This window comes from Hemiscyllium ocellatum, chromosome 28 (genome assembly GCF_020745735.1).
Source record: "Hemiscyllium ocellatum isolate sHemOce1 chromosome 28, sHemOce1.pat.X.cur, whole genome shotgun sequence".
Lineage (NCBI taxonomy): Eukaryota > Metazoa > Chordata > Chondrichthyes > Orectolobiformes > Hemiscylliidae > Hemiscyllium > Hemiscyllium ocellatum.
This window is the reverse complement of record NC_083428.1, coordinates 122836-150107: the sequence shown is the minus strand read 5'-3', so window position 1 is coordinate 150107 and position 27272 is coordinate 122836. Positions and strand designations below refer to the sequence as shown.

Below are 27272 nucleotides of genomic sequence, written 5' to 3'. Positions count from 1 at the left end.
GATCTAGCCTAACATCACTCCAGACTCTCAGTCCCTGGACAATTACACTGCTGTGGATCTGGGGTCACATGTATGACAGACTACGTAAGGACAGCAGATTCCTTTCCCTAAAGGACATTAGTGAACCAGATGGTGATTTTTAAACAATCACAATGGATGTGCTTAAATTCTCACTCATTACAGATGGTCATTACCCAGCACTTATGCAGAGTGAATCTTACTTATCTGCTCAAACCCACATATTGTCCTTGACACAGACTACTTCACTATCTGAGGAGTCATGAATGGTGTGAAGCATTGGGGAAAAAAATCATTGGGAATATCCCCACTTTGGACCTTATGTTGAAGGGAAGGTCATTGATGAAGCAGCTGAAGATGTTGGGCCTAAGACACTACTATGAGGAACCTCTGCAGAGTTGTCCTGGAGCTAAGATGATTTGTCTCAAAAAACTATGACCATTTTCCTCTTTGTCAGGTTTGAATGCAGTATTTTGGGAAATAGGAATATTGGAGACTTGCAGAGGGTATGAATGTAGTTGACACAAATTGTGGGACTTTGAGATATTGCAAGACACAAACTCTGCTTACTTTCTGATTCAGTGCAATTGACTCAATGGGATAAAACCCTATGCTTTTTTTGAGATGCTTGATGAATTAGAATTGTTCAAGCAAGAATTTAAGGAAGATTAAAATAAGAATACAAAGTAGAATTTTCAGTCATCTGTTGTGGGGCAGTTCATTTGGCCAGTTATTTTTTATCCTGTATTATTTTTGCACACTCAAGGAAGTTCAGACTAAGTCAGATGAGTTTTTGAGATTCAATTCTGGGCAGCTGCAGTGATTAAGTTGTGAAATCAGCACCCAAGGGGTTAACCTTTAACTCAGTCACGTGAGAGATACAGGAAGTCAATTCTGATTTTGTTGGGGATTTCCGAGCTTTGTTTGAAGTTGATTGTGAAGCATGAAGCTTGTAGTGGTCCTGATATGTCTTCTGTTTTGGACAGTGAGAGAGGGTGAGGCCAGACCACCCTGTAACTACCCTCCTGCTCAATGGTGCAGCTCACTCGAAATTGCAACTGCCTGTCAGGTATGGCTTTGAGTTTTCAAAAATGATGAAAGTCTTAAGCTGGGAATTAAACAAAGTTGGCTTATAAATAAAATTTAATCGGAGCATTTTTTTCACGTTCTGCGTAGTATCTTTTTAAAAACGAATTCCTATAAAAATAGCATTTCATTGTTCTCAGCAAATTCTCCAAGATCTACAGTTATGGTCGCTTGTTGTGAGGTCATTGGGCTCAAGATATTATTTGCATGATGTTCAAAATCATCCTTCTGAAAAGGCATTGCTTGACCAGGAGCCACTGTAGGTCAGTGAGCATGCAGTCATAGGGGAACAGCACTTTGTACAAGTTAAGACATGAGGCAGAGTTTTGGATAACATCGACTTTATAGAGATACGGTATGGAGATGAGTCAGGGTACTTAAACGCAGACATGACAGAAGTATGAATGGGGGTTTCAGTATCAAGGTTGAGCTATGTTACAGAGGTAAAAATGGTGTTCCTAGTGATGGCGTGAAATTGCGCGATCATCTTGGGAACAAATATGACAGCACGACTGTGAACAGCTTGGTTTGAGCTTATTGATGGGGGAGGAATGGCCTCAGTAGCTAGAGTTCAATATTTGAAGGAGGGACAAAGAAGTCAATTTTCAGTCTTTATGATATTTAGTTGGAGGAAATTTTTGTTGGTCCAGAACTGGATGTAGGTAAGCAATCTGATGATTAATAAACAGTGACGGTGTCGAGAGGTCATGGCGAATTGGAGCAGCTGTTATCAAGATAACTACAAAATATAATGCTATACTTTCTGGAACTTGATCCTGAGCAGTACTGTTTGTCCCTACTTGTTAAGAACTAACTCTAATCCTTTTGCAGCAATTTGAGAAATCAGTTCACTGCACCTTCTCCAGGGCAATTCCTATATGAAATCTAGGCATGAGCGTAGGAGGTTTGATCAGTAAGTTGCATTTGGCATGAAAATTAGTGGTGTGATAATGAGGAAGGTCATAAGGCCAGAAGTGGATATGTTCGCTGATTGCACAACGTTCAGCACCATTCGTGACTCCTCAGATACTGAAGCCAGTCTGTATTCAAAGGTATAAAGACCCGGACAATATCCAGACTTGGGCTGAAAAGTAGCAAGTAACATTTATACCACACGAATGCCAGGTAATAACCATCACCAATAACAGATAATCTAACCATCACCCTTTGTCATTCAATGTTGTTACATAGAATATAGAACTATACAACACTTTGGTAATAGTGATCACAAATCTGTTATGTTTACTTTAGTGATAGAAAGGGATAGGTGTATACCACTGGGCAAGAGGTACAGCTGTGGGAAAGGCAGTTTTGATGCGATTAGGCAAGATTTAGGAAGCATAGGATGGGTAAGGAAACTGCAGGGGATGGGCACATTAGAAATGTGGAACTTATTCAAGGAAAAACTCATGTGTGTCCTAGATAAGTATGTACCTGTCAGGCAGGGAGGAAGCTGTAGAGCGCGGGAGCCGTGGTTTACAAAGGAAGTGGAATCTCTGGTCAAGAGGAAGAAGAAGGCTTATGTTAGGATGAGAACTGAAGACTCAGTTAGGGCACTTGACAGTTACAAGGTAGCCAGGAAAAACCTAAAGAGAGAGCTCAGAAGAGCCAGGAGGAGACATGAGAAGTTGTTGGTGGATAGGATCAGGGTAAACCCGAAGGTTTTCTATAGTTATTTAAGGAATAAAAGAATGACGAGAGTAAGATTAGGGCCAATCAAGGATAGTAGTGGGAAGTTATATGTGGAGTCAGAGGAGATAGGGGAAGTACTAAATGAATATTTTTCGACAGTATTCACTCTAGAAAACGACAATGTTGTTGAGAATACCGAGATCCAGGCTACTAGATTAGATGGGATTGAGGTTCACAAGGAAGAGGTATTAGAAATACTGTTGAGTGTGAAAATAGACAAGTCCCCTGGGCCGGATGGGATTTATCCCAGGATCCTCTGGGAAGCCAGGGAGAAGATTGCCGAGCCTTTGGCATTGATCTTTAAATCGTCATTGTCTACAGGAATAGTGCCAGAAGACTGGAGGACAGCAAATGTGGCTCCCCTGTTCAAGAAGGGGAGTAGAGATAATCTTGATAATTATAGATCAGTGAGCCTTACTTCAGTTGTTGGTAAAGTGTTGGAAAAGGTTATAAGAGATAGGATTTATAATCATCTAGAAAAGAATAATTTGATTAGGGATAGTCAGCATGGTTTTGTGAAGGGTAGCTCGTGCCTCACAAACCTTATTGAGTTCTTTGAGAAGGTAACTGGAATGCAAAGTACTCGGCTAATGGTAAGATTCTTGGTGGTGTAGATGAGCAGAGAGATCTCGGTGTCCATGTACACAGATCCCCGAAAGTTGCCACCCAGGTTGACAGGGTTTTTAAGAAGGCATACAGTGTTTTAGTTTTTATTAATAGAGGGATCGAGTTCCGGAACCATGAGGTTATGCTGCAGCTGTACAAAGCTCTGGTACGGCCCCGCATTATAAGAAGGATGTGGAAGTGGTGGAAAGGGTGCAGAGGAGATTTACTGGGATGTTGCCTGGTACAGAGGGAAGGTCTTACGAGGAAAGGCTGAGGGACTTGAGGCTGTTTTCGTTAGAGAGAAGAAGGTTGAAAGGTGACTTAATAGAGACATATAAGATAATCAGAGGGTTAGATAGGGTGGACAGGGAGAGCCTTTTTCCAAGTATGGTGACGGCGAGCATGAGGGGGCATAGTTTTAAATTGAGGGGTGATAGATATAGGACAGATATCAGGTAGTTTCTTTACTCAGAGAATAGTAAGGGTATGGAATGCTTTGCCTGCAACGGTAGTAGATTCGCCAACTTTAAGTACTTTTAAATCATCATTGGACAAGCATATGGACGAATATGGAATAGTGTAGGTGGGATGGGCTTCAGATTGGTATGCTGAAAATGTGTTGCTGGTCAAAGCACAGCAGGCCAGGCAGCATCTCAGGAATAGATGCTGCCTGGCCTGCTGTGCTTTGACCAGCAACACATTTTCAGCTGTGATCTCCAGCATCTGCAGACCTCATTTTTTACTTCAGATTGGTATGACAGGGCGGCGCAACATTGAGGGCCGAAGGGCCTGTACTGCGCTGTAATGTTCTATGTTAACAAAAGAATGGGCTCATCAGCCCACGATGCTGTTGTGAACATGATGCCAAATTAAATTAATCCCTTTTACTTGCCAGGGGTCCAAATCCCTCCATTTCTTGCATATACATATGCTTATCTACAAATCCTTTAAACACCCCCATTGTACCTGCCTCCACCATCACATCTGGCAGCACATTCCAGGCTCCTACTATTCTGTATGAATAAACTTGGCCCTCATGTCTCCTTTGAACTTCCCCCCTTACCTTCAATATTTGCCCCTTGTTTTCGACATTTCAATTCTGGGAAAATTATCCTGACTGTCAACCCTATCTTTGCATCACATAATTTTATGGATTTCTATCAAGTCTCCCCTCAGCCTCTGCTGCTCCAGGGAAAACAACCTGAAATTGTCAAGCCTCTCCTTTAAACTCATACCTTCTAATCCAGGCAGCATCCTGGTAAACCTCTTCTGCATGCTCTCCAAAGCCTCCATATCCTTCCTGTAATATGATGGCATCCTGACTCTTATACTCAATTCCCCGATCAATAAAGGTAAGCATGCTATACACCACCTTCACCAGCCTATTCACTCCCTATCCAGAGGGAGCTATGGACTTGAACCCCAAGATCCCTGTATACATCAATGCTATTCAGGGTCCTACCATTTACTGTATACTTTCCTTACCACGGTGGTCTGGGTGACTCAGTGGTTAGCACTGCTGTGACACAGCACCAGGGAGCCATGTTTGATTCCAGCCTCAGGCGACTGTGTGGAGTTTGCATTTTCTCCCCATGCCTGCGTAGGTTTCCTCCGGGTGCTATGGTCTCCTCCAACAATTCAAAGATGTGCAAATCAGGTGGACTGGTCATGTTAAATTACCATTAGTGTTCAGGGATGTATAGGTTAAGTGCGCTAACCATGGGAAATGCAGAGTTACAGGGATAAGTAGGAGGGTGGGTCTAGGTGGGATGCTCTTTGGAGGGTTGTTGGTTTTTTGGGGCCAAATGGCCTGTTTCCACACTGTGGGTTTTCTACATATTTGATCTCCCAAAGTGCAGCACCTCACACTTACCCGGATTAAACCTCATCTGCCATTTCTCCACTTATACCTGCAACTTATCTATATCCTGCAGCATCCTTTGACAGTCTTCTGCACTATCCACAACTCCACCAAGTTTAATATCATCTGCAAACATATTAACCCACGCAAATACTTTTTCAGCCAAGTCATTTATATGTATCACAGACAGCAGAGGTCCCAACACGGATCCCCACGGAACACCACTAGTCACGGATGTCCAACCTGAAAAACACCCTTCCACCACTACCCTCTGTCTGCTACGGGAAAGCCAATTCAAAACCCATGCAGCCAAGTCACAGTGGATCCTATGCATTTGAATCATCTGGATGAGCCTACCATGAGGAACCTTGTCAAAAGCCTTACAAAAATCCATGCAGACAGCACCTACTGCTCTAACCTCATCAATCACCTTTATCACCTTCATGAAAAATTTAACAAACGTGGTAAAACATGATCTATCCTGCACAAAGTCATGCTGACTGTCCCTAAGTAGTCTATGTTTTTCTAAATGCATGTGAATCCTATCCCTAAGAATTCTGTCCAATAACTTCTCAACCATTGATTTGATGCTGACTGATAATCCCTGGATTATCCCTATTTCCCTTCTTGAACAGAGGAACCACATTAGTTACCATCACTGAATACTCCACTAACAGCATCATTGGGCTCATCATTGATCAAAAGCTTAACTGGAATAGTCACATAAGCACTGTGGCTACAAGAGCAGGCCAGATGCTAGGAATATTTCAGTGAGTAACTCACCTCCTGACACCCAGAACATGGCCATCGACAAGGCACAAGTCAGGAGACTGATGGGATACTCTTCACTTACAGTTCCAACAACACTCCAGAAGCTTGACACCATCTAAGACAAAGTAGACCGCTTGAATGGTCCACATCCACAAGCATCCACTCCCACAACCACCAACACTGAGTGCAGCAGTGTGTACTATCTACAAAGTGCCCTGCAGAAATTCATCAAAGGTCTTCAAACAGCATGTTCCAAACCCAAGACTACTGTCATCAACCATAAAAAGGGAAGCAGGTAAACGGAAACGCTATCACCTGCAAGTTCTATTCCAAGCCACTCACTATTCTGACTTGGAAATATATCCCCATTCCTTCTGTGGGGTCACTGGGTCTAAATCCTGAGTTTCCTCCCTCAGGGCATTGTGGGTCAGCCTACAATGCATGGACTGTAGCAGTTCAAGCTCACCACTACCTTCTCAAGGGTAAATGGGGATGGGTAACAAATGCTGGATAGCCGGCATATCTACAGCACATGAGTGAATTTTAAAGGATAGTTTTAGGCCACAAGATAATATAGATGGCTGGTCAGCTGAGGGAGAATCCTTTGACTCAGAGCGTTGTGGGTACCTGGAGCTTACTGTCTGACAGCGTGGTAGAAGCAGAAATCACCACAGCATTTAAGTAGTATCTAGATGACTACTTGAACTGCTGTAACATGCAAGTCTACAGGCCAAGCATGGGAAAATGGTAGTAGAGTGGACAGGTACTTGATTATTGGCACAGCTATGATGGACTGAAAAGTCCCTTTCCACGCTGTAAAACTCTATGGCTCTAATTGATGTTGACCAAGCCAACAATGTCCATCCCAAGAATGAATAAAATAAATATGCAGGTGTCTATTCAAGTAAGAGAAAAATAAAAAGGTTTATTACTGTATTTAAAATTCTTCATTGAAGATTGCACACTATTGAGAAAATCTGTCATTCATAATTTTAAAAATTAATTCCTGGTGTCCCCCATGCATCTGTTGCTAGGTGGAGGAGGGACTTGATGGTTGTGGATATGGTGTCAACTAAATGGCTGCTTTGTCCTGGATGGTGTTAAGCTTCATGAGTGTTGTTGGAGCTGTACCCGTCAAGGAAATTAGGGAGTATTCAATCCACTCCTGACTTGTATATTGTAGATAGTGGTCAGGCTTTGGGAAGTCAGGAGGTAAGTTACTCACTGCAGCATTCCTAGCCTCTGACCTGCAGTTATTGACTGCTCGACACATTGTAAGTGGTCGACAATTGTTGACAGTTTATATTAGATTAGATTCCCGACAGAACAAATAGGCTTTTTGACCCAACAAGTCCACAACGGCCCATCTGAAGACTAACCCACCCAGACCTATTCCCTTACCCTATATTTACCCCTGACCAATGCAATTTAGCATGGCCAATCCACCTGACCTGCACATCTTTGGACTGTGGAAGGAAACTGGAACACCTGGAGAAAACCCAAGCAGACACAGGGAGAATGTGCAAACTCCACACAGACAATCATCCAAGATGGGAATTGAACCCGGATCCCTGGCACTGTGAGGCAGCAGTGCTAACCACTGAACCACCGTGCCACCCTCATCTGACAAGTTGGGCAGTTCCAGGTGGTTTATGCACTATTTTGCACAATACCTCCACAGTCAGTTTCCCAAAGGACCATGACCCCCAACAACAAAACTCCCACCGCCATGGTGTCCTGGCACCAGAATGTACTAGAGTCCTGCTAGCAGGGGGACCTCACTTCACCAGCTACAATCTCTATCCTAGAGAAAGATACTGACAACAGACTTAAACAGACCTGTAAACTCCATTCTCCAGAGATAAGACCATAAGATACCAAATCACGTTTCAGTGGAAGCAACCAGCCATTTGAATGATCATGTCCTTCTGGGAACTGAGAGTGTGTGAACTGCTGCCGAGCCCAGTTCCATCCCAGTGAAAATAGAAGGGACTAGGGCCTTGTGATTCCAGACAGATGCAGGCATGTTTGACAAGGAAGGGATGCTGTTTGTCGTAGTTAAAATCAGGGCATCTGTATGTCCATCCTTTCCAGTATCCCATCCTTCTTAACTCTCCAGACTCCATGCATTATCATCTCTGTCACCACCAATATTTTGTCAACATGCCTTCCTTAGTAAACACTGCTAAAGTACTCCTTAATTGTTGTTCTTTTGCAATCTATCACTGAGTGTCCTATTTGATTTTCATTGGAGTCAGCCCATCTTTTATGACCAGTGTATTATTTACAAATGGAAGATTTTAAGTTTCGTTTTATGTTGATTATCATTCTATTTTCATATTCACTCTATCAGTCTGATTTTCTTGTCAATTCATCTCTCAACCTATTGTGTTTGGTATGGTTTTCACTTGAAGAATTCGCTGCATGCATCACATACCCATCTTTTTTCATCCTATTCCCCCTCTCCTTTGCCTGTAAGTGGTTTTGGTTCCAATGTCTTTCACCATGACCAACATCAATGGGGAATGCAGAAGAAGAAAACTTAACAAAGCACGAGGGAGGAAGGAATATTGAGGGCTACAACGATAGATTATATGAATAAAAATGGCAGGAGCCTTCCATCAAGCATAAACACCAGCATGGATTGATTGGGCTGAATGGCCTACTTCTGTGTTGTAAATTCTGTGTAATTTGGTTTGTATTCCCTTAAAGTTGAGGGATGATCCAATTGAAGCTTTTAACAAGACAGAATAATTGAAAAAATGTTTTCTTCCAGTGGAGTCTAACAACAGGGGTGAATGGTAATAACCCACGAATGACTTCGCCTTAATTTTAAGTTATGAGAGACTTTTACACACAGGATAATGAAAATCTGCAAAGCAGTTCCTGCAAAGGATGATTGAGTATTCATAAGCAGTTGAAGTTTTCAAAATCGTGGATGGTGCATCTTGGTAAGAATCTGAGACATCACCAGATGAGCCAACTCAGGTCAGATCAAATAGAACCATGGAACTTCTGGAAGAGTTAAATGGCTTTCTGCTGTTCTTATAGATAACCTGTGATATTAAACTAAAACCTGCTGCTCTCTTTGTCTGTCTGTCTTATAGGTGGAACACCAGTGCATGGAATACCAACGAAAGAAAGATGCTGATCCGGTTATGATCAGCTTGTACTATGAAAGTCTCTGTGGAGCATGTCGTGGCTTCCTTGTGTTACAGCTTTTTCCCACCTGGCTGATGCTGAATGACATAATGAATGTCACGTTAGTCCCGTATGGAAATGCTCTGGTAAAGTACATTATAGTTTCTGATAATGTTGGTCAAAAGTCGTAGCCAAGCAGGGTTGGGGAAGGTCCGGGAAATGATAATAATCTGAGTGGTGAAGGAGGTAAAGAAGAGATGAGGTGAGACCATAAAAGTGAGACCCAGGTTCATGCAGCAGTTACAATAACACAATTTAAATTTTTACAGAATCTGAATCCAATTGAAAAGAAGCCAGCTCAGCAGAAATATTGGTTAAACTTTCCCAGTCACTAAGGTTGGATTTATATTTTTGTAAGTTAGTGATAAAGTTTATAAATTTGATCTTTTCATTCATGGGATGTGGGCATCACAGGCTAGGCTAGCATTTATTGCCCCATCCTAAATTGTCCAGAGGGCAGTTCAGATTCAATCACATTACTGGGAGCCTGGAGTCTTATATAGGCCAGACCAAGTAAATGCTGCAGATTTCCTGACCTAAAGTACATTAGTGAACCAGATGGGTTTTTCTGACAATTGCAAAAAGCTTAACGGTCATGATTAGACTTTTAATTACAGATTTGTTACTCAATACAAGCTCCACCATCTGCTTTGATGGGATTTGACCTTGGTCCCCAGAGCATTATCTAGCCCCTGCAACAATAATCTATTGATGATATCATTGGCCATGGCCTCCCATTTCCCTGCTCCTTACCTACCCTACTAATGTGCAATTCACGATGTGAAGGTGGTGGACTGTGTTGAATAAGGTCAAATGTCATGTGACACCAGGTTATAATCCAACAGGTTTATTTGAAATCGCAAACTTTTGGAGCGCTGCTCCATTGTTGGGTGAAGATGAAGGAGCAGCACTTTGAGAGCTTGTGATTTAAAAAAAAATTGTTGGACTCTAACCTGATGGTGTGACTTCTGAGGATGTGCTATTGAAGGAGGCCCTTCATCCCATTTATCCCATTCAGCCTTAATTTTTATTAATCTAAAAATAGCCAGAGATACACTTACAATATCTTCACATGAAAGGCAACAGAGATAAACCAGGAAATTATAGGCTAGTGACCCTTACATCAATAATGGGCTTATTAGGGATAGTCAGCATGGCTTTATGTGGGTGAATTCTTGTCTCAAATTTGATAGAGTTTTTGAGGAAGTGACAAATAGTTGAGGGTAGGGCAATAGAAGTTGTCTACATGGACTTTACTAAAGTATTTGACAGGGTCACTCATGATAGGTAGGTCCAGAAAATTAAGTCACATGGGATCCATGGTGAGTTGGTAAGTTGGATACAAAATTGGCTTCATCAAAGAAGACAGTGAGTAGTTGTGGAGAGGTGTTTTCTTGGCTGCAGATCTGTGACCAGTGGTATTCCACAAAAAACAGTGCTGGGGCCTCTGTAATCTATATAAATGATTTGGATGAAAGTGTAAGTGGTTTGGTTAGTAAGCTTGCAGATAATTTAAAAATTGGAGTTGGAAGACTGTCAAAGGATACGACAGGATATAGATCAGCTGGAAAGATGGTAGAGAAATGGCAGATAGAGTTTAATCCTGAAAAGTATGAAGAAATGCATTTTGGGAGGTTCAATGCAAGAGGAAAGTATATAGTAAATGGCAGTTCCCTTAGGAGCATTGTTATATAGAAGGATCTCAAAGTGCAAATCCATAGCTCCCTGAAAGTGACAAAGAAAATTTACAGCATACTTGCCTTCGTTGGTTGAAGCATTGAGTATAAAAGTTGGCAAGTCATGTTGCAGCTGTGTCAGACTTTAGTTAGATCATGTTTGGAGTGTTGTGTGCAGCTCTGGTTGCAATTATACAAGGATATGGAGGCTTTAGAGAGGGTGCAAAAGAGGTTGCTTAGATTGGAGTGTATTAGCTATAAGGAGAAATTGGACAAAGTTTATTTTACATGAGTATCAGAGACTGAGGGGTGACCTGAAGTGGTAAAAGCAGATACAATAGCAACATTTAACAGACATGTAGACAGACACATGAACAAGCAGGGAATAGAGGCATACAGACCATGTGCAGACAGATTTGGGATTAGTTTAGAATGGCATCATGGTCTGCACAAACATGGGGGACAAAGAGTCTGTGATAATGTTATCATTAGAGTTACTTGTGCTGTGGTGTTCTTCTACATCAGTTGTTGCCCTTATCTACAGGCAACAGGAATACTGGAATTGGGTCCTGGCCATCATTTTGTTGTATCTTGCTTTTTAGGATATGCTCTTCAATCTAAGAATGAGTTCAATGAATGTTCTCTGAACAATGTCTAATTCAATTATGTCTTCTTTCAAGAAAGGAGACAAAAACTGTACACAGAGCTCCAAGTGTGGTCTCATTTATACACTAAACAGTTGGAGCAAGAGTTCTATTCCCTTTCACTTGCAACAATGACCAATATTTCTTCTTCTGAAGAGTCACTGTACCCAAGATGTTCACTGCTTTCTTTCCACAGAGTTTTTCGAGCAATTTCTGTTTTTGCTTCTAAATTGCCTTCCTAATAACCTGCTGTATTTGCATTTTAATTTTGTGATTCATGTACAAGGATGCCCAAATCCCTCCATACTGCAATGTTCTGCATTGGCGCTTCCTTAAAATTATGTACCATTTCTCTGTTCTTCTAAAGAAAGTGAATTTCAGGTTTTTGCACACTACACTCCATGTGCCCAATTTTTGCCCATTTCCTTGATCTATCAAGGCCCTTTTGTAGATTCTCTAACTCCTCTTGACAACTTTCTTTCCTTGTTGTCATCAGCGAATCAAACAATCAAACATTCCATTGCATCATTTAAGTAACTGATACAGACTGTAAATAGTTGAGGCTCTGGCACTGATCCCTGTGACATTTGACTAATTATAGCTTATCTGGTCGAGAACGATTTATCCCTTTTCTCTGTTTCCTGTTTTCCAACCATTCCTGTAAACATGTTAATGATTATACTGTGTTCTTTTTTATACAGGAACCTTTTAATGTAGCATCTTATAGAATGTCTTTTGAAAATGCAAGTGCACCACTTCTACAGGTTTCCTTTATCCTTCTTGCTTGTTATTCCTTCAAAAAAAACTCCAATAAATTAGTCTCATACAATTTTCCATCAAGACTGTTGATGCTGTGTGAATCACTTTTTACGTATCTTGCTATAACTTTTTCACTAATGGATTCCAGAAATTTCCTGGCGACAGGGATGTAGTTCCCTGATTTCTGTCTCCCTTCTTTCTTGAATGGAAGTGTTTAATCTATTTTCCAATCTGCTAGAACTCTTCCAGAAACGAAGGACTTTTAGAAGATTGAACTGATTGCAGTCAGTTCTTCTAAAATCCCAGGGTTTAGGCCATTTCATCCTTTTGGATTTAGTTGCATTCAACTCTAATAGTTGTCCCATCACATATTCCCTGGTGATGATTGATTTTAATTTATCTCTCCCAGTCACCTCATGATTTTCAATTATCTTTGGGCAATTTTCTAAATCTTCTACCATGAAGAAATTACCTGTGAAAAGTTTCTGCTAAATCATATCTGCAAGCTCACTATCGTAAGGACTAACGCTAGCTTTAATTACTTTTCTCCTATTCAACACCTGCAGGAACTCTTAGGTTGGAGTTCATACTCTCTCCTTGATTGTTTTTTTAATCCTCTTTGCTGGCTGTTAAAATTTGATTAATCTCCTGACCTATCCATGATGTTTGCAGGTTTTACAATGTTTCTTTCAAATTTACATTATTCTTAACTTTCCTGTTTAGTCACAAATGATGCAATCTTCTTTCTCGCTGAGATGCATGTTTATTGAGAGCTATTAAATATCTCCTTAAAAGTCAGCTGCTGCAACCTCATTCTGCTACATTTTAATCAGATTTCCCTCATTAACTTTACCAACTCTGTCTTTATGCCCTGAGAATGATCTTTCTTCAACTTTAAAACACTAGCCTTTGACACATATTCCTTCCCTTCAAGTTGAACACACATTTCTTCCATCTTGAGATTCCTCTGCCATGAGGTTATTGGTAATCCTGCCTTATTGCTCATTTCCAAACCAAGGATGACCTTCTTCCTGGTTGGTACTAGAATGGAACTGCTCTGAGAAATTGTCCTGGATGCACACCATTAACTCATTGGGATGTATGGAGTTCAATGCAGCTAAATGTGAGGTGATGCACTTTGGTAAGAATAACAGAAAGGCAGAGTACTGGATCAATGGAAAGATTCTTGGTAGTGTGGATGTGCAGAGGGATCTTGGACTCCATGTACATAGATCCCTGAAAGTTGCCACCCAGGTTGATAGCGCTGTTAAGAAGGCATCCGGTGAGTTAGGTTTCATTCGTAGAGGGATTGAGTTCCGGAACCGCAATATCATGCTGCAATTGTACAAAACGATGTTGCGGCCACACTTGGAATGTTGTGTACATTTCTGGTCGCCATCTTTTGGGAAGGATGTGGAAGCATTGGAAAAGGTGCAGAAGAAATTTACCAGGATGTTGCCTGGTCTGGAGGGAAGGTCTTATGAGGAAAGGCCGAGAAACTTGAACCTGTTCTCATTCGCAAGAAGAAGGCTAAGGGGGAATTTAATAGAGACATACAAGGTGATCAGAGGTTAGACAGTGAAAGTCTTTTTCCCAGGATGATGACGTCAGCTTGTACGAGGGGGCATAGCTACAAATTGAGGGGTGATAGATTTAAGACAGATGTCAGAGGCAGGTTCTTCACTCAGAGAGTGATAAGGGTGTGGAATGCCCTACCTGCCAATGTAGTCAACTCAGACACATTAGGGAGATTTAAACAATCCTTAGATAAGCACATGGATGATGATGGGATAGTGTAGGGGGACAAGCTGCGAATAGTTCACAAGTCGGCGCAACATCAAGGGCTGAAGGGCCTGTTCTGCGCTGTACTGTTCTATGCTCTATGCTCTATGCTCTGCGCTCTATTTTCTAGACTACTTTGCGCATCTGATTTTCCCAATCTACATCTAGATTAAGGTCTAATGTGCCTCATTTATTTCATCCAATATGTGCTGTGCTGCACTGTATCCAACAATAATGGACCCACAACCCACTCATACAAATTGCCTCATCATTTCAATCTTTTTGTTATCCAAACTGAATCCTTATTTTGCTCTTTCAAGCAAATGTCATCTCTCACTCTTGTGGCAATACATCCTTAATTAACAGAGATATCTCGTTACCTTTTTCCTAATTTCCTATCTTTCAAGCAATTAAACGTACTTCTCCTTAAGTGTTGATTAACATTTTCTGCATTTTGCCCTCGGTATCCCATCTCACTATCCTGCCGCTCTCAGGGATCTGGAGACATACACTCCATGTCCTTCTTTGCTCCAAAGTTTTCAGCGTCCTCCCACTACTGAATTTGCCTTGTCCTCCTGACTGTATTACCTCAAACTTCTCTGGATTTATTTTCATTTGCCACTTTTCTGCCCTCCTAAAGAGTCCATTTAATAGGTTTCTGCAGCTTTCCTCACTATCGAGTAAATGGCCAATCATCTGGAAAATTCTCAATCATAAACCCAACATTTAAATCTGTTTGTATAGACTATAAATAGCCAGAGAACAATTCTGAGCCCCCGTGAAACACTGATGGAAACAGCTTTGAGATTATAAATAAAACACCCATAGATAGGTCTTTGCTACCTGGCATTCGCCTAATTTGGGATCCAATTACAGCTGCTACCAGACCTGCTGAAATTTTCCAGCATTTTCTCTTTTGGTTTGGGATCCAATTTGTTGCTTTCTCTTGGTTTCTAGGAGCTTTAAATTTCCTGTTCAACTTGTTGTTAGGTTCCTGTCAAAAACATTATTTAAAATCCATTAAACTCAGTATCTTTCTCTTCATGCAGCACTTTCTGATGTTATTGCACCTAATTCAGATTCAAGAAACAGAAGCTAAATCTGGAAGCGAGAGTCATTTCTGCTGAGGAAGAGAGTTGGGTTTTGGCTTTTATCGAGAAACTGCATTTCCATCATGAGTCACTACATGAGTCTTGTGGCAGGGGTTGGCAGGAAATGATTGCTCCTCCCATTCCTCCCCCACCCTCACCCCTGCTGAAGAGCCATTCCCTGCTGGCAGTATAGACAGAGGCCTTGTGCTGATTTGCTCCCATGGCGCTGAGTCTCAAATCTGCCAGGCCACAAGAGGATGAATAATCTCTTGTCTACATTTGAGTAAATTGCATTGTCCAGTCAGTGCAGAGTGATATCCCTAAGTTTAAAGTCAGGGCAACTGTGCTCATGCAGAGGGATGTCAAGTTGAGTGATCATGTGCACTACAGAGGATGCTGGAGATCAGGCCCCTGCAAAGGATAAGCCTCTGAATTTAGCCATTAGGGGCCTGCTAGAGGTAGGCAGGGTCTGGATAGAGGTGCCAGATTCCAGATCAAAATGACATTTGGAGAAATCTGTCTCCTGTGATAGCTCCATCATGCAAACACCCAACTGTCTCCGTAGAAAAGGTGGTGGCTGTCTTGGAGAAGTAAGCCCCACAGAGCACTCAGCGGCTGTTATATTCATATTCAGACTTGCACTCCATCACTTCAGTCAAGGATGTAATTTATGGCTAAGCAGAGAGACACCTTAATCTACTTCCAAGTGCCTCATCTCCTCGAGGATTGGGATGTGACATCGTGTACCCCAGTGCAAAGATGAGCACCAGTTTGTATCCTGGAGTGTTCATCCCAGGCCACTTCATGTAATGACTGTGTGTAGGATGAGCGTGTGGAAATATAACCCTGACTCCCCTTTCTTGACATTGATGTACTTTTAATCTGTTGATATTGGTTGCAATAGTCAGAGGCCTTTGGGCATTGCATTTCATGCCCAAACAGTCTTGAATGATACAGGCCATCAGAGAGCCAGGCAGTTAACAGTGTGACTGGGGATCAGTAAGGAATATAAAGCAAGCAAGAAAAATCTTAAACAAGGAAATGGAAAGGCTAAAATGGGCCATATCCTATGCAAGTAGAATGAAGGAGAATCCTAAGGTATTGTACGTATTATAGGAGCAAGAGGGTACCTCAAGAAAGGGTAGAGAATCTGTGTGTGGAGCCAGAGGAAGTGGATGAGGTCCTTAATGAGTACTTTGCATCAGTATTCACCGATTAGAATGACTTGAAAGTCACATGGGATCAACAGTGAGTTGGTATATTGGATATGGAATTGGCTTGGCCATAGAGGGTAGTTGTAGAGAGTTTTTCTGACTGCACTTCTGTGACCAGTGATGTTCTGCAAGGATCAGTGCTGGGACCTCATTGTTTGTTATTTACATAAATAACTTAGATGAAAATGTAAGTGATCTAATTAGTAAGTTTGCAGAAGGTGTGGAAATTGGTGGAGTTACGGACAGTGAGGAAGGATATCAAAAGGTATGGCAAGATATAGATCAGTTGTAAAGTTGAGCAGAGAAATGGCAGATGGAGTTTAATCCTGACAAGATGAGGTGATGCACTTTGGCAGTTCAGTGCAAGAGGAAAGCATATAGTAAATAACAGGACACTTAGGAGCATTGATATACAGAAGGATCTTTCTGATAGTGGCAACACAAGTGATTAAGGTGGTAAAGAATGTGTATGGCATGATTGCCTACAATTGAGTCTAAAAGTTGACAAGTCATCTTTCAGCCATATAAAACTTTAGTCACTCCACATTTGGAATATTGTGTGCAGTTCTGATCACTATACTGTCGGAAGGATGTGGAGGCTTTGGAAAGGATGAAAAAGAGGTTTGCCAGGATGTTGCCTGGATTAGAATGTATTGCCTATGAGAAGATGTTGAGCAAACTTTATTTTTGCTAGAGTATTGGAGGCTGACGGGGTGGCCTGATAGAAGAATATAAAATTATGGGAGGCATGGATAGAGTGGATAGTTGAAGTCTTTTTCCTAGGGTGGACAAGTCAAATATTAAGCAAAAGTGAGGACTGCAGATGCTGGGAATCAAAATCAAGATTACAGTGGTGCTGGAAAGGCACAGCAGGTCAGGCAGCATCCGAGGAGCAGGAACCCTTCATCAGGAATGAGGCTGAGACCCTCCGAGGTGGAGAGAAAAATGGGATTGGGATGGGGCTGGGGAGATGGTGGCTAAGAGTGGAATAGGTGGATGGAGGTGGGGATAAAGGTGATAGGTTGGAGAGGAGGATGGAGAGGGTAGGTGGGAAGGGAGGTTGGTAGGTAGGACAGGTCATGAAGATAGTGCTGAGCGAGCAGGTTGGAACTGGGGTAAGGTGGGGGGAGGGGAAATGAGGAAACTGGTGAAGTCCATGTTGATGCCCTTGGGTTGAAGCGTTCCGAGGCGTAAGATGAGGCGTTCTTCCTCTAGGCGTCAAATATAAAGGGCCATAGGTTTTAGATGAAAAGTGAAATGTTCAAATGAGATGTACAAGACATTTTTATTTACACTGAGGGTGTTAGGTGGCTGGAATATGCTGCCTGGGGTGGGGTAATGGAAGCAGATATTGTAGGAAAGTTTAAGAGGCATTTCGAGAGTCAGATGAACAAGTAGGGGATAGAAGAGTGTGAACCGCATGGAGGCAGATGGGATTAGTTTAGAATGGCATCGTGGTCAGCTCAGACATGGTGGGCTGAAGGGCCTGCTTCAATGTCAAACTGCTCCATATTCTTTCTTCTTAAATGTTGAGAGATTGGAAAGTTTTCACGTCCAAAAGGATCTGGATCTCCCTCGATGAATATTGCTGGAAGTTAGCATTCAGGTGAATTTATTAATTTGGCAAATGATTTGATGGCTTTTCTCACAGGAGGAACTGAATGTAGGTTCACAGATTATTGCTTCAGGTGTGTCATGTCTTGTGCGTTCAGACACATGAAAAGGCAGGGAATAACAGGGAGGATGAGTTCCTAATCTAAGGAATGATAGAAACTTTGAGGGGGATTCAACTAATGTTAGCTTGTGGGGATTGAGGGATTGTCCTAACTGTACAGATTGAGCAGATTGTACCTGTATTCCCTACAGTTTGGATAACAGGTCATAACAGTGAACCACTCAAAACTCTTAGAGGACTCTCTGGAAGGATGGTTGCTGTAGAATAATAGGAACCCTACAGTGCGGAAAGCAGCCATTCAGCCCATTGGGTTTGCACTAACTGTCCGAAAAGTATCCCACCCAGACCAGTTCCCCTACCCTATCCCTATATTTATATGGTTTATCCACCTTGGCTGCACATCCCCTGGCATATGGGACAATTTAGGATGGCCAATCTGCTTAACTTGCTGTTTTGGACCAGACCGGACCAGATCAGGCACCATCAAAATATTTTAAGAAGGTAGCCTAGACCCTAAACTTTTTATTTTAAAGACAAATGTAAAGTGTTGTGTTCCAGATCCATGCGACTGGTCAAACTACTCAATGTTCAGCAAAACACAATTTATTCAAACACTATAGTTAAAATACAACAAAAGAAAGAAGAACTTAGAATAACAACTCTATTGGAAAACTTAACAGAATAGTAGATGCATTAACCATTATTCCAATATAGTAACATTCCATAAAAACATTCTTTGGCAAAATTCAGAAAGTAAGTTTTGTCTCACATGCAATCCAGCAACCCAAAAGGAAAGACATCAATTGAAAACTTAGAGATAGGTTTGACCAGGCCAGGAGATATTTACAGTAACTTCCAACCTTGTTGAGACTCCCAACAATAACTGCTTAAAGCTAAACCTAATAAACTTTACAAAAACTAGAAATGCTGGTCTGAGAACTGGACCACATCTGCTCAGGCTGCTTCTATTGTTACATTTTTAAAAAACCAAGTGCTAAGAATCTAATGATAGTGGGGCATTAAAAGATGGTAATGTTGTCATTGAATGTCAAGCGGTGCAGATGTTACTTGCCATTATTAGTCCAAGCCACGATATTGTTCATATCTTATTACATTTAAACCTCTGAGGAGTCACGAATGGTACCGAACATTGTGTAATCATCGGCGAACATCTCAACTTCTGACCTATGATGAAGGGCAGGTCTTGGTGAGGCATTAAACCATTTGACTCCTAGACTTTCCTCCCTCAGCCATTCTCTGATGGATTCAAACCAGTATCCCAGGAACATTACCTGGGTCTCTGAATTACTAGTCTGGCAGTGATAACTTTACGTCATCACCTCCCCAGATAGAGATCATGGAGACAGTTGCAGAGGCTAGGGAGCTAAAGTTAGAGTAGGATGAATTTGACAAATCAGTGTTTTACATGTTTCATCAGCAGAACGGGAGGAGTCCTCGATTAGGAGAAGGAGGAGGAAACCTACTTGACTCTCCTAGCTTTAGTATGAAACTAAAAAGCCTCCACATTCCTGATGAAGAGCTTATATTCAAAATGTCCACTCTCCTACTCCTCAGATGCTGCCTGACCAGCTGTGTTTTCCCAGAACCATAATTTCTAACTTTGAGCAAGCTAATCTATAAATGCCTTGTGAAATTCAATGTTAGAGTCTCAATCCAAAAGTGAACAGAGAAGTGAAAGACCACAATTTCTTGATTTTTGACTTTTAACTGATTTGGAGAATCTGTGCTGATCACATGTGGACAGTGACTGATGCTGCATTGACCCTTCACCATTTCACAGCTGTGTTTAACCACAGTTACCACTTCTGCATTTCAGTGCAAGGGATTTTTTTTAAGCTCAACTTCTGCACTGAGTTTTTAGAACTTCTTTTAACCTTTTCTAGATAAATTCTCTCTCTAGATAACAAGAAACTGGGGATTGTGAAGAAACAACATGTCAAATAGAATTTGCTTTTATTTTGGTAGCTGGACTACTGAGAAATCGAAATGTTACAAGGAATTCTGTACAATGGAAAATCTCTTGCCTACCAGACACTTTCTCTATTGGCTGCAGTGGTCAGGGAGATATGAGGGCGTTCTGGCAACCTGGGATAGCACATGGCTTTTGGTGGAGCGACCTAAGTAACTGCTCAAGTCAGGAGCACCCAGTGTTTCTCCTGCCAAGCACTGAAGGTCAGATGACTATGAAATGTGAAGAATCTGCTGAAGAAAGTGGGGGCAGTTGATATCTGAGTTTGATGTTTGCTCTCCTGTAATCACCCTTGTTTAACCAAATGAACAGCTGAGGTGAAGTTCTGCATCGATGTTGCTAAAAGTTTTGTTGTAACATGTTCAGTGACAAAATGCCCTGGAATAAGCAATGAATCTAAACCCTCACTGCCATGTTCCCTTTTCATATATTGTTGCTTTGTTTTTGTAGGAGAGGAATGAAAGTGGCAAGTGGGTGTTCAGTTGTCAGCACGGAGAGCAGGAATGCACTGGGAACATGATTGAGGTGAGTCTAATTGAACAGCTACTGATGATCACATCATCAACAATCCTCACATTATATCCAAAACATTCAATTCAAAATCTCTTTTTCAAAATTCCTTTTACCATTCCAGAATTCACATATGATTAATGACCCTGACTCAATTTCTAATGCCAAAACCAACCCATTACCATGGCAACCTACAAAAGGCTTTATTGAGGAATTTCATCACTGAGCAGGAATACAGCCTGTTCTATCTTTTATTCTCTCTCTCTCTCTCTCTCCCCTCTGTGACCTTGTTGTGTTGCATTCACTGCAACACTTGCTCACCCCATTCAAACCATTACTCAGCCTCACCTTGGTTAATCCTCCTGGAATAATCCTCATTTTCAATATCTTAAATTCAATAGATACAATTGTATTATTTAATGTCAACACCTTGGTTTAGCCGTTGGCAGATCTGGCTAAACAATATGAAACACTTTTGGGTCCTGGTTAAATCTGCCAAGGTTACTTATGACTTGTATATTCAAGATAACTCTAAGCTTCTCTCCTCTCATATAACCGTCTGATGTCTACCTTCTGTCTTTTGACCCCTGATTTCCTACAAAGTGTGTCTTTCTGCCTCAGTATCTCTCTTGCTCCTGGTGTCTGACTGGGCCTGAATTCTCAGGAACCTGTCTTTCACCACATCATGAAGTCAGGTAGATTGCCGACTCTCATAGAAATGTTTTTGACTCCTGAAAAGGAACTTGCTTTCAAAACAAAAAGCTATTGTAAGACTTTGCCCATTATTTTGATTTCCTGCCAATACATCTGTCTCCTAGCAACCAAAGCCATTCCTTTGTTGCCTGAGGCAGAAACAGGCAGTTCATGAATTTGGTGTTGTTTAGCCTTTAACCTTATTTCCTTCCCATTACCAATACTGTGTTATATTCACCATTTCCCAGCTCCTTTCATGTCTCAGCTCATTTGTTGCTGAGGTCCTCATATGTGCCTTTACTATTCCAACATTTTCCTCACTTGCGTTCCACCTTCCATCCTCCATAAACTTTATTTCATCCAAAGTTATCTTTCACCAAGTCATATTCATCCATCAGTTGTAGTGCTCACTGGCCTTTCCAGGTCTGGAAATGTCTTGAGTTTAGAAGTTTCATCGTTTTCCAATCCGTCCCCTTCCAAGCCCTTTGTCTATTTTCCTCCAGCCTAAACCCCTCCAAGATTTCATCTCCTTTGCATCCTCTCCTTTTCAAACACTAGCCCATTGAACAAATAACAAAGAACAAAGAAAACTTACAGCCCAGGAACAGGCCCTTTTGCCCTCCAAGCCTGAGCCGATCCAAATATACTGTTTAAACCTCTTAAACTTTTCACCTCAATATATTGGTGACCATACCTTCAGCTGCCTGGAACTCAAATTCCAGGAATTAATTCCATAAACATTTTCTTGACCTCTATCTCATTTTTGTTCATGTGCTATTGTTCTGACTTTCTCTCATCCATTAGGAGAAAGTGAGGACTGCAAGTGCTGGAGAGCAGAGCTGAAAATGTGTTGCTGGAAAACCACAGCAGGTCAGGCAGCATTCAAGGAGCAGGAGAATCGACGTTTCGGGCATGAGCCCTTCTTCAGGAATGAGGAAAGTGTGCCAAGCAGGCTAAGATAAAAGGAGGGACTTGGGGGAGGGGCGTTGGAAATGCGATAGGTGAAAGGAAGTTAAGGTGAGGGTGATAAGATGAAGGTGATAGGCCGGAGTGGGGGTGGGGGTGGGGGGGGGGGGCAGAGAGGTCAGGAAGAAGATTGCAGGTTAGGAAGGTAGTGCTGAGTTTGAGGGTTGGGACTGAGACAAGGTGGGGGGAGGGAAATGAGGAAACTGGAGAAATCTGAGTTCATCCCTTGTGGTTGGAGGGTTCCTAGGCAGAAGATGAGGCACTTTTCCTCCAGCCATCGTGTTGCTATGGTCTGGCGATGGAGGAGGCCAAGGACCTGCATGTCCTTGATGGAGTGGGAGGGTGAGTTGAAGTGTTGAGCCACGGAGTGGTTGGGTTGGTTGGTCCAGGTGTCCCAGAGGTGTTCTCTGAAATGTTCCGCAAGTAGGTGGCCTGTCTGCCCAATATAGAGGAGGCCACATCGGGTGCAGCGGATGCAGTAAATGATGTATGTGGAGGTGCAGGTGAATTTGTGATGGATATGGAAGGATCGCTTGGGGCCTTGGGGCCCCTTGGGGCCCAGCACCTTCCCCTGCAGCCACAAGAAATGCAAAACTTGCACCCACACCTCCCCCCTTACTTCCCTTCAAGGTCCCAAGGATCCTTCCATATCCACCACAAATTCACCTGTACCTCCACACACATCATTTACTGCATCTGCTGCATCCAATGTGGTCTCCTCTATATTGGGGAGACAGGCCGCCTACTTACGGAACGTTTCAGAGAACACCTCTACAACACCCAAACCAACCAACCCAACCACCCCGTGGCTCAACACTTCAACTCCCCCTCCCACTCCACCAAGGACATGCAGGTCCTTAGACTCCTCCATCACCAGACCATAGCAACACGACGGCTGGAGGAAGAGTGCCTCATCTTCCGCCTAGGAACCCTCCAACCACAAGGGATGAACTCAGATTTCTCTAGTTTCCTCATTTCCCCTCCCCCCACCTTGTCTCAGTCCCAACCCTCGAACTCAGCACCACCTTCCTAACTGCAATCTTCTTCCTGACCTCTCCGCCCCCACCCCCACCCCCACTCTGGCCTATCACCCTCACCTTAACCTCCTTCCAACTATCGCATTTCCAACGCCCCTCCCCCAAGTCCCTCCTCCCTACCTTTTATCTTAGCCTGCTTGGCACACTTTCCTCATTCTTGAAGAAGGGCTCATGCCTGAAACGTTAATTCTCCTGCTCCTTGGATATTGCCTGACCTGCTGCGGTTTTCCAGCAACACATTTTCAGCTTCTCTCATCCATTGTCTACCTCCCCCTTCTCCTTCAGAAGTTAAAATGTACTCTTGGTCCATGTTTTGATCACATGTCCTTGAATCTTCTCATGTGACTCAGTTTCAAACCCATTTGTAATTCACTCGGATAAATCACCTCGTTGTGATTTGTAGTAGTAAATATATTAATACATTAACTGATGATACTAAAATGTTAATAATGCAAGATGCTTTGAAAATTGCTTTTGGTCGTATACTAAGCTGCGATTGGCTCATTTAATGCTATTAACGCTTTTTATCACAAACAGGCCTCATCCTGAATTCAACTAAATGAATTTTACATTAATCCAAGATTTAGTAGCTCAATAATCTGCTCTTCCTCCAACACAGTCAGTCTGGTAGCAGCTGCCAGTTGGTGCCATGATCCCAGGGCCATCCTGGCCAAGGGACAACTGCATCCTGTTAGTGACCGTCTATTGAAACCAGAATACATGTGCTGGAATTGATGCTGATATGAGTGATAAATGAATTGTCCCAGTTAACTGATCCTCTGTAATTTTATTTACAGACGTGCATTATGCATTCTCTTCAGGATCCTTACCGATTCCTTCCAATCATTTTCTGTATGGAATCAGCAGACAATGTGACTGCAGCCGCACAACTGGTGAGTGGCTAACCAGTACCAATCCACTACAATTATATACAGTGACACATGGCCAGGACCTTGATATGATATCTCCAATAGATGTCACTTCTGACATTATAGTACTGACTCTTCAACCTTGCTGCTTACCTTCACTACTGGGTCTCTGACAGTGTGACACTCTCTCAGCACTGACCCTCCTAGGACACAACTCTCATCCTGCCTCCCTAAATCTGTCCGCCATCTTCAAGGCACAAGTCAGGACCATGATGTAATAGTCCCCATTTGCCTCAGTGGGGGCAGCTCCATCAACACTCATGAAGCTCAGTATTATCTAGAATAAAGAATTCCAAACAATACCATAAACATTCACTTCCTCCGCCATTGATGTGCAGTGATAATAGTATATACCATTCAGAGTGTGCAAACACATCAAGCTTACATTGACATCACCTTTCAAATCCAGAATCACCGTCACTTTCGCCAGAAAAATGGACAAAAGCAGCAGATATACTCTCTCCAATCGGATTTGGAAATATGTTGCTGTGTCAAAATCCTGGAATTCCCTCCCTGACAGCATCTTGGGATCCCACACCTCATGGCCCTGTTACAATTCAAGATGGCAGCTTGCTACCACCACCTTGAGTGCAATTAGAAATGGGCAATCAATAGAACCAGCCAGCAACGACAACGTCCCATGACTATTTTTTTTTAAAAACCTGATTTGATTATTTTACATTTATTTGAAGGCCTCAGATTAGAGAAAAAAGGAGCGTAGTAGTCATTGGACAAATTCCAGAAGAAATTTGAACCACATCACATTCAGTTCTGTTTGGAAGTATTGTATTATCCAATGACCATACAATTTAGGAGGAGAGTAAGCTGTTCAGTACCTCGAGTCTGTTCAGTCATTCATTAACATCTCAGTTGATCTGATTTTAGCCTCAAATCTGTATTCCTACATATCCCTGATAATTTATCATACCTTTGGTTACCTAGAATGGGAATAGTCACAATATTTAAAGGTTGGGAAAGATCAAGGAATGATTTAATCACATGCATGTAAAATTGCTCTGGGAGCATACCATTCTGATCTTGTACCAAAGCAGCAGCAAACCTGTTGACTCCCTCAGGAAAGACATTTGTTGGGACCCAATGACATAATTGAGTACAGACTGCAATTTTAAGTTAAGGCTAAGAGGAAAGATAGATTTTCTGTGAGGAAGACTTCATCCTTTACTCTCCTGTCTTCACCATGCTTTCCCACGTCACTTTCTAGAATCTCTTGAGTTCTTCAGATCTCCAACATTGGAGCATCAATGTTGATTACTGTTTCTGACATGTTACTTTAAGTTTGGAGTATTTTATAGAAAATCTATTCTGACGTTTCCAGTAATATCATCAGTCTGTATTATAGGTTCTGGTCATTTTGCTTCCCTTTCTCACTTCGAACACCTGTGATTTGAGCTTCTACTGAACTTCCTGAATCGATATCATGTTAATCTGTTGTTTATGCCACTTCTGGTTTTAAGGGTGAAAACCAGAAATTGGTGATCTTTCTCACACAGACTTGCAAAATTATTATCATGCAGAAGGTGATCATTTTGCCCATTTTACGGCACCAGCTCCATTATCTAGTCAGGTTTTTATCTAATATCAATCTCCGGCCTTTCCCCTATAGGCATGTACATCATTACTATCACAAAAAAAGTTGAATGTCTCAATTGAATCTGCCTTCACCACACCAAGGACCCGCAACAACTTTTACAGATACTCCATTGAAAACGTACTATCCCTGTGCATAATAGCCTGGCACAACTGCCCAGGACCATAAGAAACTACAGAAAGTTGTGTGCACAGCTCAGACTATCACAGAAGCCAAACTCCCATCTATGAACTCCATTTACACTTTTTGTTGCTGTGGAACAGTTTACAATGTCATCAAAGAGGCGAAAGTGAGGACTGCAAATGCTGGAGATTAGAGTCAAGATTAGAGTGGTGCTGGGAAAGCACAGCAGGCCAGGCAGCATCCGAGGAGCAGGAAAACTGACATTTAGGGCAGGAGCCCTTCATCAGCCCTTCCTGATCTTGACTGAATGTCATCAAAGAGCTGTCCCACCCCGATAATGCTGTCTTCCAAGCTCTTCTGTCAGGCAGAAGATACTGAAGCTTGAACACTTCACCAACAGGTTCAAGAATAGCTTCATCCCTGTTGTTATTAGACTGTTGAATTAATATTCAAGACGGCTTTGTGAATGTGAAATCAGGTTACTGACTTGACTGAGTTTTTTTGAAGAAGTAACGAAGGATTAATGAGGACAGAGAGGTGGACATGATCTATATGGACTTCAGTAAGGCGTTCGACAAAGTTCCTCATGGTAGACTGGTTAGCAAAGTTAGATTACATGGAGTACAAGATAAATAAGCCATTTGGATACAGAACTGGCTCAAAGGTAGAAGACAGAGGATGAAGGCCTGTGACCAGCGATGTGCCACAAAGATTGGTGCTGGGTCCACCCCTTTTCATCATTCATATAATTGATTTGGATGCAAACCTAGGACAAAGTGTAGTGGACAGTGAAGAAGGTTACCTCAGAGTATAATGGAATATTGATCAGTTGTGGCAATGGGCTGAGAAGTGGCAGATGGAGCTTAATTTAGATAAATGTAAAGTGCTGCATTTAGAAAGGCAAAACGAGGAAGGCTTTATATATTTAATGGTAAGGTCCTGGGGTATGACCAAAGAGACCTTGGAGTGCAGGTTCATAGTTCCTTGAAAGTGGAGTTGCAGGTAGATAGGATAGTGAAGATGGTGTTTGGAATGCTTTCCTTTATTGGTCAAAGTATTGAGTACAAGATTTGGGAGGTCATGTTGCAGCTGTACAGGACATTAGGCTGCTTTTGGAATATTGCTTGCAATTCTGGTCTTCTTCCTATAGGAATGATGTTGTGAAACTTGAAATCATTTAGAACAGATTTACAAGGATGTTACTGGGATTGGAGGGTTTGAACTATAAAGAGAGATTGAAGAGGCTGGGGCTGTTTTTCCTGAAGCTTCAGAGGCTGGGGGGTGACCTTATAGTGGTTTATAAAATTATGAGGGGCATGGATAGGGTAAATAGACAGGG

General features: G+C 42.1%; 1 protein-coding gene across 1 annotated transcript in view; it reads left to right on the top strand.

Annotated features, from left to right (window-relative positions):
* Window positions 1-910: 910 nt before the first annotated feature.
* LOC132828808 (gamma-interferon-inducible lysosomal thiol reductase-like) overlaps window positions 911-27272 on the top strand; it is a 67366-nt gene continuing 41004 nt past the window's right edge. The window contains exons 1-4 of the mRNA XM_060845944.1: window positions 911-1087; window positions 9142-9321; window positions 20517-20591; window positions 24070-24165. Coding sequence (XP_060701927.1) covers window positions 962-1087; window positions 9142-9321; window positions 20517-20591; window positions 24070-24165 — 477 coding nt within the window. The 5' untranslated portion in view covers window positions 911-961. The remainder of the gene's footprint in view (window positions 1088-9141; window positions 9322-20516; window positions 20592-24069; window positions 24166-27272) is intronic.